Genomic DNA, 18,516 nt, shown 5'->3' with positions numbered 1-18,516 from the left:
TTTTGGTCCCAAGCCTGTTGTGCTGCACCTCTGCACAGCCCAACAAGCAAACACGATAAAGAAACACCGTTTGTTGTCCTTCACAACATTATGGCTTCTTAACTTACAAACACCAAGGCACAGACTCACTCTGAATATGCTTGCACAGTGCCACTGCTGCCTTCTGGGCCATCTCTGAGCTAGAAGGAGATTCATCAACCCGGCATTACTCAATAAAAGACCAGTGAGAGAATTTGCTCTCTCTGAGCAGCGCTCAGGCAGAATGTTCATCAGCTGCACACCAGCCACCAGGAGGGACAGAGAAAGCCAGTCTGATCTCTGCACAACGTCCAGTTCTCACTGGCTTCAGGAGAAACAATTCACACAAGAGGCCTGGGTAAAAAACGTGCATGAAAGTGCAGAATGCATTAAAATCTCATTCAGAGCCTTAATATCCAAGGCAAAGGGTACAACCCTTCTGATGTTCAGATGGGCAAAGTGACAGGAGCCTGGACAGCACTGAAGCCCAGGAGTACCTGTGGCACCCCCAGCAGTTAAAGTCTTTCAGAGTCTGCGTTTTCCCATGCTGGATCTCAGCATTAACACCCCTTCCACTGCAACTCCTGGACTGTCAATCATCTTCTGCCAGAGGTGCTGCTCTTCCCCTTGAGAGTCCATCCAGTCAACCTCCTTGCCATTGCTTACACCTGACAATTGTAAAAACATGAGGGAATTTTCCATTTTAGGAAGCAGATAACATCACTGCTCGTTTACTACAACAGTGTACAAGAGAAATGACAAGCACTTCACACTTCCACCTGTACAGGGAGTTGTACTGACAACAGGCAGCTCCTGGAGAGCACCAGTTTGTCATTGAACTGCTTCAGGCACACGGGCAGAGGCTCATAAACCTCCCCACACTGCACCACAAACTTTTTCCCAACACAGGATGAATGGATTCACACCTCTTCCAGCTCACACCATCATCAGCAGAAAGGCTGCTGCTGGGAAGAAGTAGTTGACTCCTCACTGGGATGCTAAGGAATGCTTCCCAATGCTTCCACAGTTCTTCTAGACTGTGCAGAAAGACAAATGGGCACATGATTTTTGTGTCTTATTCAGTGGAGGGAAGAACTAAATCATCTACACATTATTTACACGTTTCCTTTTCTCCATTTTCAAATTCCCCCAACACCATATATTTTCAAAACACTCAGCAACATTTCTGTCCTTCATACACATGAATCACATGGGGTAGGGAAAGAGAAGAGCAGTATAAGAAAAGCAACCTGAGTCAGATGGGACCTTACCATTTCCAGTGCTCAAACGGACACCTCCCAAAAAAATATTACTGGAGAGTGACTCCTTGTCCCACACAGTCAGTTCCAGGCAGACATTCCGTATGTCCCTTGAGTTCAAGCCACTGAAGGCAAAGATGTGATTCCACTGGGGGTTCACACTCTTTTTGACTATGGGAGTTTTGTGTTTTGTAGCTTTGCTGTCATCTGGGAGCAGATATCTGGGAGAAAAAGAAAAGGAAAATGAATATGGAAATGGATTTTCCCACAGTGTTCACAATATATAAAAATCATGTAGAGGCCCAAATGGGATCAGGACTCCATCTCTCCACTGGTATTAATTTGAGCATCTACTTCAAGTGCTTATTTTGCATTTGTGCTCCATTTGTTCTCATACTAACAATGTTAGTTGCCACAAGCAGAAATTGGAATTAGGTCTCTCTTCCCCAAGTCTCAACCACAAACTTTTGTTTCAGTGAGGCTTAATATAGACAGAGTCATAAAAACATTGACTCAAAGGGACCTCTCTGAAGTAATCTTGTCCAGTATCCCTCTCAAAGCACAAAAAGAGATTGTCCAGAAAGAAAATTATTTTTTCTACTTTAAATGTATGCACTGAGTTTTAAGTGCACCAGAAGGTCAAGTTAAATTCTAAGTTCCACCAGGGAATTAAAGTCAGGATGTTTCTTGTGGACCACAACACTCTACCCATTTCTAGGTATTGGAACATACCTAAAAATCAGCAGCCTGAAAATTAGCATTCAGAGCAAAAACTGGCAAAGAAAAATGTTTTAAGATATCTATTACTTCCTAAATTTATAACATTTGTAACATTCATAATGCATAACCTACATCAAGAAGAAATCCATTATAATGAGAGATGCAGGATTATGTTCATTTTTTTCAAACACAAGCATTCTGTGTAGTTTGGACTTTGAGTGTCCAACACAAAATGCTGCATATCTAAAAAAACCACACAGATATTGTCAAACTGTGTAAATTTTTTGCGTACCCAAATGCTTATAGGCAGATGACACAAATCTTAAATTAGATCCAGTGCAGTCATTAAAAAAAAGGAGAGGAAAAAGCCCACAAACCCTTTCACAAAAGTATCAGATGTGCCTCCTGATTTCACTGCTGTTAAATTCTTTGCTTCTTTGATAAGGACTTCTAATATGCCTCCAGATGGCAGATGAGAATCTCCTTTTTTTCCTTTTTTGAATCCTCTCTTCCCTAAGTATAGAACAAAGTTGAAAATTGCATTCAGAAATTACATACGCACTGTAAGACTGATTTGGATATGTAAATTGTCTTGGCTAGATTTTAAAAAGTAATTTATTGCAGTGGGATTAAATCATTCCTTGTTAAGGCAGAGGCAGAAGATCACTCCATATTTGATAAAGAACTTGACCAAAGACTTAACTAGCTGGTGTCTGCAGGAGACAGCAGCATGCTCTATCTGAAGTCCAGTCCCAATATAAGTAATTGAGGATTGCTATGCTGGACACAAAAAAATTGTATGCCCAGTGAATCCTGCCCCCTTTTCAGAATCCACTTCCAGTGCTGATGTTAAGGCAGCCCTGAACCACAAAGGAAGCCATAAAACCTGTGTCCCAAAGCCTAAAGTCCAGAAATAAGCCAGCTGTGTCCTGTGTGTGGGGATGCACTGCTCCTCAGAGACCAGGGCAGAGGGCACAGTGCTCCTGACACGCTGCTGCTCCCAAACAGCAGCACAAGGACACGGGCACTTGCAGCTGCTGCAGGTTCTAAGGAGCTCTTAGCAGCAGAGATTGCACACACTGATTCAGGCTGAAAACAGCAGGGAAAGAAAATCAGGAGTGATGTTAAAATGTACTGATGTTAGAAAATGCAGACTTTATCCTGACTGAGCTGATAACAATCAGCTTTAAAGAGAGCAAACCTTGAGTAAACCTTACTACTATAGAGGGAATATCATCTGTCATAAAAGAAGAAAGAAAAAAAAAAGAAATCTAATCTATCAAATGCAAATGCTAACAAGCAATACTGCAACTAAGACAGTGATATACCTGCACCTGGAATATCCATGTGCACTCAAGTGCTACCCAGTGATTGCTCTCACTTTGAAGGATTGCTGTTCATCATGCTAATACAATGCAAAGAAATGGTAACTCTTTTCCCTTGTTCATTGCCAATGAAAATAATGGCTCACACTAAAGAACGCAAATAAGATTTCACAGTACTAAACTGCAGCAGTAATACAGTAAGACTGAGCAGAAGAAAATCAGTGGGAAAAAAGGCTGAAAATAAGGCAGATTCAGGTGAATTGAGTATGAAGAACTAAGTGAAGTCTATTACTTGATCAGCTAAACACTGTATATAACTCGCTGAAAAAAGAAATCTCAGCCTACAATACAGACAATTTATTTCTTTGTGGCTGCCCTTGATCATATTACCTAATGTCTGGATTTTTTTCTAAATTAAATCAGAGCCATGCATCAACCATTGACTGCATATTCCTCTTCCTTTCTCCTTAAGTTCAGGGTAAGAGAAAAGGATGAAGCAAAAAAACATTCACTTGGTTCAGAATTTCCACACATAACAATTGAAATCAGGTTGGATAAGGCCTTGAGCAACCTGGTCTAGTGGAAGGTGCCCCTGCTCATGGCAGGGGTTGGGACTAGATGGTCTTTCATGTCCATTCCAACCCCTTAACATTCTGTGATTCTATGAACAAGCATATTAAGGTATGATTTCAATCTTCACCCTAAGTGAGGATTTTAAATACATCATCATCACATGATTTTTAAAATCAACATTATTAATGATTTACCTTGAAACTGCCCCAGAGGAAGCATTAGGCTTCTGTCTGGGGGAATATAACGTAAAACCACTGTCAGTTCTCCTTTGTATTGAAGCCCAAAATCTGTCACAACCTCCACCTGAAGAGAAAATGAACAAATCAACCAGAAATCCAGCCAAGGTTACTCACTCACCTTCTTCTTTTGATTTTAATTCTGCTGAAATATATCAATACATCCATAGAGTGCTTTAAATACTTCTTAAATACATCAAGATGTACCAGCCTACTTTCAGATCATTAGACATTCCAAAGTGGAGGCAATCACATTTTAGAAAACTTTCTGAGCTAGGGAATGCAAGATCTCAGGAAAAAAAATTCATGTGTTGTTAGGCACTGTTCAGTGAACACAAGGAGGAGAGAGTTATCCAGCATGAGTAAGTGAAAAAAAACAACAGCAAAAAAAACCCCCCATCAAACTTATTTCCAAGTATATAAACTGTAACTGTTTTAAGCTGGCAGTCAGCCCTTATTTCCATCAGTCAGGATTTAAAATATAATTAGTTTCATGTATTTTAAAGAAGTCACTCCAGAGTCACTCTTTGAATAGGTGTGTGGGGAACAAAGGTGAAGGAGAGCGGAGTGCAGCTTTGATACACAAAAACTTCTTAAAAACTATTATTCCCAGTGCCCTTTTCCTTTTCTACACAGCTACTATTTCTGCATTTCTACAGTTTTCTTTATAAATGTTTACTTCTTACTCAGAAGAGTACAACTGATGCTCTTCAGTCCATTCTTGCTAAAATAATATTAGGCCTTCACTGGCAGGGTACTGAACTTCCATTCACATTGTAAGAAGTTGGAAACTGCATTTTGGAAACATTGGATGCAACCCAGAGAGATCTGACTTCACTGATGGAGGTGGGGCTACTCAGATGCTCTCAGCATCAACCTGGCCCAGTGAGAGCTGTTCCTGCCCATGGCAGGGGATTGGAAGATTGGAACAGGATGATCTTTAAGGTCCCTGCAAACCCAAACCATTCTGTGATGTGGTTTCTGTGTATGCTTCAGTGCTTAGGTTTGGGTACAAATGAACAAATCTTCCTGATTTCTTTAGAGGGACAGAGGGCATGTATAAAGGGAGAGGATCCTCCAGCACTGCTGGAGGCACCACAGAAGCCTTTAAAGAACTGTTTAGAGAGGAATGTCTGACCTGCGAATGTATTTCTATGAGATGTATTCAGCTTGTTTCCTGACACTCCACGAAGGTCAAAATTCTATTACCAAGATTCTATTACAAGCAAAAAGCCCCATCAGGAATTCTTAAGGTGTGTGGCCACGTTCACTGGGGCTAAATCTGCACCCAAGGATGGGACAGAGAGCAAAGCAATTTTAGTCATAGCAACAGGGCCCTTTTGTGACTTTGAAGCATTTTTAGAGCAACACAGGCACTGCTGCTGCTGAGGAAAACAGTCCTGTCTCACACCACTGTACAATGCCAGCTGCTACAACAAAGGACTAAAGAAAACCTGTGCTAAACAGCTGTGGAATAATTTACACATCTACATTTTGCCAGTCAGGCAGCTCACTCGTGGCCTAAACTAAGCAAGTTTAGGATCAATTTTCCCATAAAGGCATCAAAGTTTCTTTTCTATTTAGTTATACTAGTGAACAAGCAATGGTGTAAGTCCTAATGTCAGAAAAAATTTGTCAGCCTCTGACAAATTAACTCCCAAACCCCCATATGACATGACTCCATATTCTGTCCCCTCTTTAGCCACAGAACTCTACGTTTTTTTCTCTACTTTTCTGACTTAACCACACTCCTCTGGAAAACAGATCTCTCAATGCTCATAGAAGAAACACGTCTTCAAGTCTTCAGCCTTTTCACTAAAGCAACTAAATGATTCATGATAAAACAAACAAAGCACTGTAATAAATCCCAGAAAATGTTTGATTGCCATTTCTTCATTCCTGTCTCTATCAGGCAGTCCATATAGGAGAACAGTGTGTATTTTGCATGAATATTAACTAGTGACTCATTTTTTGTCAATTCAAAAAGCAATAATTGATTTTTTTTAAAATATCATCCTTGCTGATCAAAAATTTTAACAGTCTTTTAAATGTAAAAATACAATTGGCAACTACTTAGAAGGCAGACGAGACCAATTCTTAGTTTGCTTTCTTTTAGAGTAAAAGAAGAAATTTAAAATTCCTTTTAATAGGTTTGGAAATAATCAGATACCACCTTCCACTGGACTGGCTGAAATGCTTAGTACCTCATTACTTATTTTCCTGAGCAGGAGAGCTTTATGGCTTTTTTATTTCCCCCTTAGATTTAAAATAAATTACCTAGAAGTTAGTTACAGAGCAAACAGATCCATCTCCCACCCGATAGAAAGGCAAATATTAAACACACTCTCCTGAAACCCAAAAGAAAATACAATTTCCTTAAATGTAATGAACATAGAAAAACCAAATCATCCAGACAATCTCGACAATATCAGATGCACATTGTATACTTTTTTTTTGCAATTAGAAAAATACACCTTCTTAAATGTCAGTCTAAACCCCTGGAATTCCTGGGGATTATGGCTGCTGCAGGAGCAAGCAAGAGAGAAGCCTTTAATTTTCTAGTTTACAGCAGCTCTTTGAATCTCTTAAAAAATAAACACCTTTGCTAAAGCAGGGCAGTCCTGGGCACAGAAGTCACCCTATCCTTCACGAAGTCCAGGGCATGCTCTGTTTCAGAGACCAGTTAATTTGCTGGCTGAGAGGCCTTATCTTTGCCTTTCTAGTTAAGATGAATGAGAGATGAAGAATTTGTTTTGTCACATCTGAAAGGTATAAAGCACTTTGAACTGAAAAAAATAAAGCTTTTTTCTTTGATAACCTATTAAGGGTTGGGTAGGGGGAATGGTAGGAAAGTTCTTTGGTTTATGTGCTATTTTTAAAAATTAATGTATTTACTAGGTTATTTTTTACTGGAGTTTATTACAGGATGAACTTAAAGTTTATTTAAAAGCTTTTTTTTGTTATTGTTTTTAAGTAGCCAATCATATGTGAAATTTTCATTAAGGCTTTAAAACGAGCAAGCTTTTACTGAATTAAGAACAAGTAATTTTTTTTTTATTGTCATAACAGACATTTATAAAGTCCTGCTTTGGAAACAAGTTCCAAAAGAGAAATATAACTAACTCTTGCTAAAGTTTCTTCCCAGCACTTTCACCAGTCCTGGAAATCCTTACCTTGGGCTGGAGCACAAACCACTCATCACCCTGATTTTCAAAGTTCCAGGAATCAAATGGAATTTCCACTTCCCCAAGGAAGCTGTTGCGTCCAAACCTGTCATAGTGCCAGACAGAAAGCTGCAGGGTTCTGGTTTCCAGCTGTGAGTGACTGATGACATACTACCAACAGAAAAAGAGAAAAAGAAACTCACAGAATAAGCAGAAATAATATTTTCCACTGAGCCTTTTATGGCTCTAGCTCAGTTTCACCAAGCCCACAGCAGTTAACAAATGGAGCATGAAAGAGATTTGTTTTCCTTGCAAACAAGATTGATCTAGCCAGAAAGCTCAGAATGTTAATGTGAAATCTTTCTATGTTGTATACATCCAGTGATAATTTATGTTACTAACACTACTGTGGCATTTATTACTATTACTATTATTATTATTATTATTATTTACTGGGTATTTATAACTATAAAGTAATGATGCTTAAAACTATGATCCTGTTAATTCCCTACAAGTTTATGTAAAAGAAGCAGATCAACCTCTAGGCTAATAAAAAGAAGAAACCCCACTGGTCCTTTCATCCCTAAAGAGAGTCTGCTGAACACTGTTTTCCAGAAAGCACCCTCTCATATCCAATTTTTTCTTTGTAGCTTACAAAAATTGTTCTGAAAACATGTAGAACAGCATCTACAAGGTATGCATAGTCTATCAGAAGCCACTGTTGGATTTGAAAGCTAAAAGACTCATCTCTAGCTATTAATATATCAAAACTATTAAAAAACTCACATCGTAATTTAGCAAATACACAGAAAATTATAAACATCTGGAATTCTAGCTCTTCATGCCCTACTTTGAGCAAAAAGCCCATTATTTCCCTGCCATTCACCCTTCTAGTGTTAGCTGAAGGCAACCAGATGTCTTATTTTTGCATTAGGAACAATATCTGGATGTGGACAAGTACTCTCCAAAAGCTGAAACAGTCAAGTCAGTTGGCTAATTATAGAGATTGGTTAATTATATGTGTTATAGTTTAGTTATAGTTTAGTTATAGGCTATTTATAGATATACAGATATATCTACAATGCCAAACCCTAGATGCCAACTGTGAGAAACCTCATATTCTGCAACTATGGAATAAAAGCCGAAGAGAGAAGATACAAGACAGATTTAATTCATACTCTTCTCTTTTTTTTTAAGAGAGGATTTTCAACAATTTTTCAACAACTCTTCCATATCTGCGCACATTTCAAATAACCCCCTTTTGTTACAATGCGAATTTTTGAGAAACTTCTATGCCCTATCTTCACCCAGCAATTATGTTTAGTGCTATATTACTCGATTAATAAAATCTAATAATACTTTATTTTTTCCCAGTTCAGGCAAGCCTTAAGTTTGCTCTATGCCATTTCAAAATGAGGCTATAAAAAGGCAAGCATCTTGGCAAGCATCATGGCCGAACTGAGTGTGCACCTGCAAAATGGTTTTGTAGCCAGGCTAAGCCAAGTACACTGACCAGGGAACATCTATTTGCCTCTATTTTAAGAAACTTATTTAAAACTTAACTGAAATTAAATATATATTTCAGGAGAAACTAAAAAAAGGTTTCTGGTTTCATGAACCTGCTGGATAACTCTTTTCAGTTGGTAGGAAAGGGAGTCAGCAGGAGCCTTGAGGTCAAGATGCCAGAGGGGCAGGGATGGGGCAGTAACCCCACCATTCCCACCTGCACCACAAAGCCAGGGAGGTGAATTGTGATGAGCTCAGAAGAGTTCAGCCTCTCTAGAGGGGGTGGGTAAAGGGCAAGGAAAGAGAGAGCTGTGGGCACTGTGTCCTCGATTGCATCAAGTCCATTGCAACAGAAAATGGACTTCACCACAGGTTTTTAAAAAGACAAATAGTGAAGCAGTTATTGACATTTTCTTATCAAATTTACTTCTGCTTTAGAAATAAGTTAAAGCTTCCAAAAGAATTCAGGTCTTACTGCAAAATATTATTTTCTCTTCAAAATCATTTAGACGGGAAGTTCTGATCTAGCTTTATTTCAGCATCAGGCATAAGCTCAGCTAGATGGGAACATCAACAGTTTTGAAACAGATCTCCAGAAACTAATGGAATTTTAAACTGTACAGGGGAGAACCAAACAAAACCTTAACCTCCCTTAATGCTGAAAGCCAGAAATTGCAATTCATAGGTTTATTAGATGCTTTTCCTTTAACATCTTCCCTTTTGAGGCATCTCTTCCAAGTTCGAATCCCTGTACTGGATCACATCTAGAAAACACCTGTGAGACAAGTGAAACATTCATCAGAGCCTGAGAGAGAGACTGTTCTCACCTTCAGTGTCTCATTAAATTCTGGGTTGGTGCTGTTACTTTTAATTTTGGTCTTGCGCTTACTTTGGCGGGATTTATCAGGCAGAAGGTAGGCTTTGACATATCTGCAGAGCAAGGAGCAAAATATTAGCAAGGAATAGAGAATGACCAGTTTGAGCAAAGACCTGACATTGCTGCACCAGCAGCATTTGAGGAAGTTAATTTTTGCAGTGTAAAGAATGTTAACATATAACAGAGAACATGCAAAACATGGAGAGGTATGGCCTTTAACTACCTAGTAGTGTTAGATAAGATCAGAATAAAAAAAGGCAGAGCTAAGTTAATTTATTTATTCTCAGAAATGCAACAAGCTTTCCTAACAATTTCTCTTTTGCTGTATATGATTAACAACTGGTCATATGTGATAAAATATACATACAAATACAGTATAATTAGAAACTTCATAATGCATATACCATAGATTAATCATGATTAGAGACACTAATTGTTACTTTCTGATGATACCGTTTATATATTATATTTAAAACTACAGTGAGAAACTCAGAAAACATGATGCTTGCAAAGTACATCTATGGGCACATGAAAAGAAAGTTATTTCCATTAATCCTTGCCTCCAGAACATCACTCCTCTCATATACTTCAGTTTTGATAATAGCAGTAAAGAGAAATTCATTGCTGCCTTCCTATTCCTTCATATTTTTTCCCTTTTAGTATCAAACAGGTTGGTAATTTACATAATCTTATTGTTTCCCAAGAAGATGCATATGTTGCCTTAAGAAGCACACAGGAAATGCCCTTCCCACAGGGAACCCAAACTCAGCCATCACCAGAATTCTGCTTTAGCAACTGGGTCCTGTGAATGCCCAGGCTTGAATCCCAACCCCTGGTTACAGTCAGGATGGGATGTGGTGGGGGCCACCCCTAACAGAGCTCGAGGAAATTTTTCTCTGTTCTTACGGGTCAGTCCTTTGCTTCCTCTCATCTGCAATGGCCAGGTTCCTGCAGCTCTTCACCAGGATGTTGAGGGCACCTGTTTTGTAGATGTAGTTGATATTGAGGAGGATTTCACCGCTGACCTTCACGTTGCCATAGTCACCAGTTTCACTATACACACTCATCATGCTGTTAATGCTCGTCTGGAGGGGAACAGGAAAAGGGCTCAGAGGCTGGAACACGTTCCTCTTCTTCAAAATCTGCTTTTTTTTTTTTTTTTTTCTTCTTCATAAAGCTACAGCCTTGCAATATTGTCAGACTTTTTAGGACTTACTATGGAAACAGGTATACCTAGAATAGAATTGCCATGATTTGATATAAAGGTAATAAGAACTGTAGTTAATAGTAGTTTAAATGTCTAGACAGATGTTTTTCCATGCACAATTCAAACCTATTTATAAACATGACTAAATCTAAATTACCACCTTTTAATTAATGTATGAATTGAAGAGCAGACAAGCTACATAAATTTTAAACTCATGTAAGTTCCAAGCAGAGGGGAAAAAAAAATCACTTCTCTGGCTCAGCTGGCCACCTCATTTTTACTGAGTCTCGTAAGACAACTGCTGATAGAGCCCTTAGGAAAACTTACAAGGATATCCATAATGGATATAGTATGAAACCATATTTATTCAAAGTGGCACCTGTCTCTCATTAACAATTCTAAAAGAAGGAGCAAAATTCAACCCCACCCCATTGCTGCAAATACTGTGAAATCAAAAAGTTTTATCAATAATACCACAGTTTCTTCCTCTACAGCATAATATATCATCCCTCAGTCCTTCTTCCTTCACACTCATAAAATGCAGAGTACTGCTATAAGGATTCCCTCTTCCACAAGTTTACAGTTAGGAAAGAACTGAATATATATTAAAGAAAACTGGAGAAATACACACACTGCCAGAACCAAAAGCATTTGAGAAATCTGGCATGCATTTTCTTTTGAGTCATTGAACAAGATTGCTCCAAAACCAGAATATATAACCACCTAAATTCTGACACATAGGAACCTTGCAAAACACACAGGTACAGTCTTCAGCAAAAAGGGAGAAAGGAGAGAGACACCTTAAAAGTAAGCTAGAGAAGAGGATTCAGGAAAACTCACAGTATCACCATCTGCTTCAGGAACATTTAAATATGTCCATTTTCTGTCAGAGCCTTCTGGGGAGTTCTTTAAGGAAGGCAGTGCAAAAGATAGAGAGAAAAGAGCATTAGACTGCTATAATAAGAAAGAATAAGTGCGGTGAGAAATCTTTATTTATATAGAAAGGTAAAGGAAGTTTGTATTGCAAAGCCAGAGTGAGAAAGAAAGAAAAAGGTATCACCAAATTAGAGAAATGCTGTGTTTTCCATACACTTCAAGTAATGAATGATGCATGGTTCAAAGTAATTACATAGAAATGAGGTAACCTTTGTATCAAAATTTAAAAGTTACATTTCAGAACAGTAGCTCAGCAGGTTTGGATTCATATTGAATTACATTTTGGATTTGTTCTCATTTAGAAGACCATGTGCATGTCAGTCCTCCCTGAAGCCAGTCAGAAGCTAAACATTGCTCTATTTGCAGCATCAGTGACTTTGTAAGAAAGAGCAGTTTCTCTGTGGAGTTCCTAAGAATAGATGACAATTGCACTAAAATGTTGAAACATGTCACTTTCTGGGGGAAAAAAAAATACATCAATTCATTATTGGAGGGCATGTTTTCCTTCGTCTGCTTGCTAGAGCAGGATCTCACCAAGTGTGTCTTGACCCATGTCCTTCCTTGCCAGCTGCAGGGAAGGGCACAGTCCAGGGAAAGCCACACAGAAAGAATTGGTTTGTGACAAAATCCAACTCTCCAAGCTCCCTGCCCAAGGGCCCTGGAGCACAGAAGGCTCAAGGGATAAACAGTTCTGTGTCAATGTGGTAAACAAAAGCAGACAGGAAGAAATTTTATATAAGCGATTATTACCCATAAATTAAATTTTATAACCCATGTAGGAAAAATAAACAGCAAAAAAAGGTGCTTTTGATGTATTTCTGGTGGCTGGCTTTATACTTAATTAAGAAAAAAAATAAAAAAGGAAAGAAAGAGAAACTCTTGTCCTTTTAATCCTTTTTATAGTTGTCTGAAATTCCATTAACTGTACTGGTTAAAATTACTGGAGAATTATCAACACATACCAACTAATGTGACATGTTTCCCCCAATTTCTAACATGCTTTGAGCTAAATTCCAGCCTTTACCATTTATATATTTCCACCTCTAAAATACATGAAAATATCCTTTAACACTTAGGAACGTAGGAACTAATAGGGAACTTAACCAGTCCAGTGTGTGCTAAAAAATGCCTAAATTATCCATGCAATGATTCGTATGCCCACTTCAGAAAAAAAACCCAAGGCTATACCAATACAAGGAGGTGGATAAGTTGTTTTCTACTCCAAACACTTCTCTGCTTCTAATCTAAATACTTTTTTCCTCAAGCTTTATGGTAAGCAGGCAGCATGGGATAAATGCCTGGGGGGAAAAAGAACGTGTGAGAAGGTCCAAAACCAATAGATGGCCCCTGACTCTTGAATTTATGCAAACACAATTTCTGAACTGCTTGCAAACCACAAAGAAAATCATATAAATTGAGTAGAATTTGATATAATCCACTTTTTTTATATAATCCACTAACCCTAACCCCACCCCCAGAATCTGTTCTGTAGCATATATACTGGACATTGCACACACTAAATGTAAAATCCTAAAGACAAATACTCATATTCCTGTTTAGTAAGTAGCAAACAACATACGAAGGATGCAGAGTCTCATTCTGATACCTCACAAAGGATTATATTTGTTTTGCATCATATCTTAGCTCTGCAGTAAAGAACTGAAAAGTTTTAGTCTCACTGATGTAGTGGGTCTGGACAACACACATCAATATGTGGAGGATGAAGGATGAAGAGAAACCTAAACTCACAGTTCAGGCAGTAGCATTGGGAAAACACAAAATAAAAGACTGAGATACAATTTCTCTTCAATATCACTTTCCACTTCCATTTTTGCTCATTTATGTTGCAGGTAGATTACAAGTGTCTTTTATCCTTTGTGATATTTCTTTCTTTTCATCAAATATTAATAGACTAGCCATACTTATTTTAAATTCAAGGGAGAAGAGAGAAGAGAGAAAAGAGAGAAGAGAGAAGAGAGACGAGAAAAGAGAGATGAGAGAAGAGAGAAGAGAGAAAAGAGAGAAGAGTTCATCAACAACATTATTTCAGTGTGCCTTAATAGTTAACAGTCATTTGACAGCACAGGATAAATGAACATACTGTGCAAGAAGGCTCAAAGGCTTAAAAACAATCAAAGTGAAGGTAAAAATAAAGGATGGGAAGATGTTAGCAACACACTTAAGGGGAATAAAGAAATGAACCTGTAAAATTGCCCTGCTCTTGCAGGGAGAAGCCCATTGACAATTTTGCTATAACATTGCATGCAGTGACATTAAAAATCATGTCATGGTGAATAAGGAGAAATGGGAGCATTGAGATGTGAGATTATTTCAAGCCTACAGCACTGGAAAAGCTGCACTTTGCTCAAAAGAAAGGTCAGAGGGAAATCTACAGCAAAGGACAAAACCCAACACATGCACAGAATGCTGCCTGAAGCACAGAGGGAAGGATCTCTAAATGCAGTTCCTTAATTAGTGGCCTAACGGAGAGAGCACTTAAGCCCCTGCAACCCTCTTATCAATATTCAGAGGAAATGAAAATTACCCTGTCTATGAAATCCCTGGGACCAGCAAGCATTAGAGGCTGTGAGTCCTTGCCAGCCTCAGCTAAGTGGGTGCAATTAGCCCAGTGTCCACAGGCTACAGGTGCTCAAGCCTGACGTGGGGTGAAGAGCTGCACTCTCTGCTGTGTCTGTGAACTACAAAAATCAGAGGGAAAAATGCTCTGACACGGCCAGACCTAAGACATCAAAATGCTCTGTGATGTTAATATTCTCAGCCCTTTCTCCTCCCTGCATAAGCCAAGCTTGGATTCAGCCAACTCCATTTTTTGGGATCAAGAGCTTCATTGGGGATTCCCCTGGCCTTACTTAAGTGCACAGAGACTAATGGGGGTGCAACCCAGGAAAAGTGGTCCTTTAGTTATTGCCATACACCTTATTTTCTCCCCCCTTCTAGTATTCAGACTCATCTTTCTTCATCCTCTTCAGCACTCACACACTCTACATAGAGTTTGTTCTGCTTTGTGCAGTCCAGAGCTATTCTTAGACACAAGCCATTAAGGAGAGTGGCCAGAGAGGACTCTCTGAAGACATCAGTTGCTCACAGATCCCAAAAATAAGGTACACAGCAGATAATAATAAACAAGAGATGTTAAGGGCTGCTTTTATTATCTATTTTCTTTCCCAGGGAAACACAGGCCACATAATGAACAGCAAAAGGCTTCTTAGACCAATTTTGTTGCTACCATCAGGTGCATCTATCCCTTTATTGTCACCAACCTAATCCCCAAGCACCTCTCTCTTGCAGTAAGGGGAAATACTTTCCAGGTGTGGGTGGCATAGCAATCACACCATGAAGAATGAGAGAAGTTGAGTTGGGGGGTGGACAATGTTTCCATTGAAGTGGGATGTATTCAAACACACAGACAAATGTTTGTGTCCCAAGAACCTAAAAAATCAGATAGCAGTTTGAGAAGGAAACTCCCCCCACAGCCTTGTTCTCTTTGTTTCAATTTAATTAAAATCAAGTGCTCCTCTGCAAAGCTGAGCAGTCACACACTGTAAACACCTCTGTTTTGCCTTCTCCACATGTAAGCTTGATAATAACCCAAGCATATGAGGAAATCTGCTAATGAGTATGCAAAATAGTTTTCTCTTTCCATGCCCTGCAGAGAACAGCATTTTAGCTTTGAACAGCATTAATAATATAATACAAAGTCTATGTGAATGTTGAAAGATGTTTCTCAAGTGTAGAATGAAAGATGAATATGATAAGTGATATGAAATAAATCCCTTTCTGGAGGAAATATGGCCTTTTGTGGATGGACAATGGATGTTTTCTGCTCAAGAGCTTACTGTTAATCCACTTGTCATATGTTCATGTTTTCTTGGATAACAAGAGGCCACTATGTCATCAATATCTTCTTCTGTTTCATCCAGATAGCCCTAAATGACAAACAGGTATTTTAGTTGTCATGTTCTGCACGTTATTTGGTCAGCCCTTGTCACTTAATTTCATTTCACAAGTTTTCCAGTTTAGGAAGATGGTGCTGGATGCACTCAAATTCTGTTCTGTAGAGGAATTTTGATTAACATTTTCCACATCTATGCAAAGACACAGAGTGAAAGGAGAAGAGACAGCTGTGCTTTCAGGAATCTTCACACATATACTTCATAGTCTCTTTAAATACCTATACTATCAAGGTAACCATTTTAAAAAATCATTAAATTTCTGCATTGTATTAATAATAAAAAGGTGGGAAATCAGTAATTTCACCGCTTCATATAGATGCTTGAGTTTTAATAAGCAAGACTGAAGTTTAGCATCTTTAACCTCTATACAGAAAGAAACTCACTATTTAAACACAGCAGTGAAGTAAAATCCAAACCAAATGCTTAGACATGATTAATAGTCCTAATGGGATTCTTAACTTTTACTTAAAATAACAGGAAAAATGCCAGAATACAATTATAATCCTATTAGGCATAGCTTGGAAATCTCAGTGTTTCCCTCAGCCTCATGATAAGTATATTTTGAAAGACTTTGTTTTTAATTTTAATGGGAGTCAGATTTTCAATTTCCATGTGTCTGCTTTGTAGCTATAAAAACCTCACCTTTTGACCTACCTCATTCTCTGTTCTTAGTTTTTCTCACTCTTTGAAACCAAACAGAGAAATACTGTATTCAAATTCAGGAGTCTCAAAGACTTCTGTGCTAATCAGCAAAAGGAGGGCAGGGAGAAGTGCTGCTGGAGAGTTGAATTCACAGTTAACATAAAAAAAATTGAAGCATATTTGCCATACTTCACATAAAACTGGCTGTTACATATCTCCTCCTTTGCTCCAGTGACTGAACTGATGTGAAACCACCTAAAAGTGATTTTCTATTACTGCTTTCCAATTGTTACTGCATATGTAATATTGAGCAGGGGGAAATCAGAACAAGCTATCACCAAAATTTACATGCTGAAGAAAACCCTTACTTTCATGTTCTTATCATGATCTTGCTCTGCTGGTCTCTTGTTTTTCTAATCTGTTGAAGGTGCTGTTACCACCCCACAGAAGAACAAACAAACAAACAAACAAACAAAAAAAGGAAAGCTGAAGTAATAGATACCTCATACTAAATGAAAGGAAAAATCCTTGGAGACCTAGGCACAACAGACCAAACTATTTCAGGGAGACAGACAGCTGAATGACTCAAAAGTAAAACTCCAAAAAACCTGAAATAAAACAAAGAAAACCCCACCACTCCACCTGTAATTTCTACTCCTATCATTGAGATCACATGTCAGGTGATGTCTAGTTTTAAAATTGGAACAGGAATACGATTTTCTTATTTGCCCATGGAACTAGAAGAAGCAATTCTAGACATTAAAAACTCTCTCCTGTTTTTTCCAACCATACTGTTGCATGCATACCAGTGAATTTGAAAATAAACAATGCTACATTTTAACTGCAAAACAACTAAACAAAGGGGAAAAAAAGTAAGGCAACATCATCAGATTGGGGTGTTTCAGACACTCAAATACTAACATTGCTTCACAGAGTCCTAACTGCTGAGTACCAATTTTTGTCTGCAAGCAGAAATCTAAAACTTAAAAAAAAAAGTTAATATTTAACTTAAGCTCTCAATTTATTTTGCACCACAACAATTATATTTCTCAGGAGGTATTACAGAATTGCAACTATGTAATTGGTTGGTGTTATTAGCTTATTAAAGTTAGAGCTAGTAGGGTATTAATCTCATGGTCTCCAGTGGGGGCTATAAAAGGCACATCAACCAATTACTCCTAAGAAAGCAGCTGAGCATGCAATGAACAATACTTGGTCAGGAATTCAGCACACATCTCTCTAGAAAAGGTGCTCACACTTGAACACAACAATTGGTCTGGCTGGTTTCCCATGCTCCTTGGTGAATCTGGACCTCACCATGTGGGTTTTGGGGCTTGTCCCTTTTCATTTTCAAAAGCAATACTAAGCTAGAGAAGGAAAATATCCACTCAATTTTCCAGCTGATTTCTCTCTGTGGGTAATGGGTTTCCCTGATAAAGGTGGGAGCAAAGTAGCTAAGAGCCTTCTCCCATCCTTTCAGCTGATAAATTCCAGCAATCTGCATATCCTACTGACATGTGGCACCTCCTACACCACTCCCATCACCCAGGAACAAGAGACTGAGTACTTCAGATAGAAGAAAAGGAAGTATAACTCCAGCTTTTCTCAGGCTACAGGAGCTGTTGTTGCCATCATCAGCTACCTTTCTTTTTGTCTCTTACATGCAAGCACAAAATATAAGGAAGTCCAGCAGGAGTACAGCTTTTATCTCAAACCACTGTATCCTTAATGAATATGGGACAAGACTCTGAAGGATTCCTGTGAGACAAGCTACCCTAAATGAATATGGTAGCACAAAAGCTGATGAATGCAATGAATTCATTTCATAAGGCAGAGAAAGTGAAGATAGGGGTAAAATCAGAGATCTGTGACTCCTGTTATGAAGGCATTTTAAAGGGGAATTAGCACCAGACTCCAGAGCAGCTAAATCAAGGTTATACCACAAGAGAAGTCTCCTGTGCTAGCAAAGAAGCTACAGAGTTGCAGGTATGCAATCTAAAATGTCATTCAGAGTCAGCAAGAAAGAAATGTGAAACAAAATCTCTGATTCAGAAGACAAAAATCAAAGAACAGAAAACC

General features: G+C 38.5%; 1 protein-coding gene across 1 annotated transcript in view; it reads right to left on the bottom strand.

Moving 5' to 3' along the window:
• Positions 1-543: 543 nt before the first annotated feature.
• The window catches only part of SYTL5 (synaptotagmin like 5), a 46,211-nt gene continuing 28,238 nt past the window's right edge, over positions 544-18,516 (bottom strand). The window contains exons 9-17 of the mRNA XM_062515173.1: positions 15,679-15,768; positions 11,726-11,791; positions 10,585-10,763; positions 9,629-9,731; positions 7,305-7,466; positions 4,090-4,198; positions 2,375-2,510; positions 1,290-1,498; positions 544-686 (exon numbers count right to left, since the gene is read on the bottom strand). Of these exons, the coding sequence (XP_062371157.1) occupies positions 544-686; positions 1,290-1,498; positions 2,375-2,510; positions 4,090-4,198; positions 7,305-7,466; positions 9,629-9,731; positions 10,585-10,763; positions 11,726-11,791; positions 15,679-15,768 (1,197 nt within the window). The remainder of the gene's footprint in view (positions 687-1,289; positions 1,499-2,374; positions 2,511-4,089; positions 4,199-7,304; positions 7,467-9,628; positions 9,732-10,584; positions 10,764-11,725; positions 11,792-15,678; positions 15,769-18,516) is intronic.

Source organism: Cinclus cinclus, chromosome 2 (genome assembly GCF_963662255.1).
Source record: "Cinclus cinclus chromosome 2, bCinCin1.1, whole genome shotgun sequence".
Taxonomy (NCBI): domain Eukaryota; kingdom Metazoa; phylum Chordata; class Aves; order Passeriformes; family Cinclidae; genus Cinclus; species Cinclus cinclus.
Note: the sequence above shows the minus strand (reverse complement) of the source record. Positions and strands in the feature narration are given on the sequence as shown.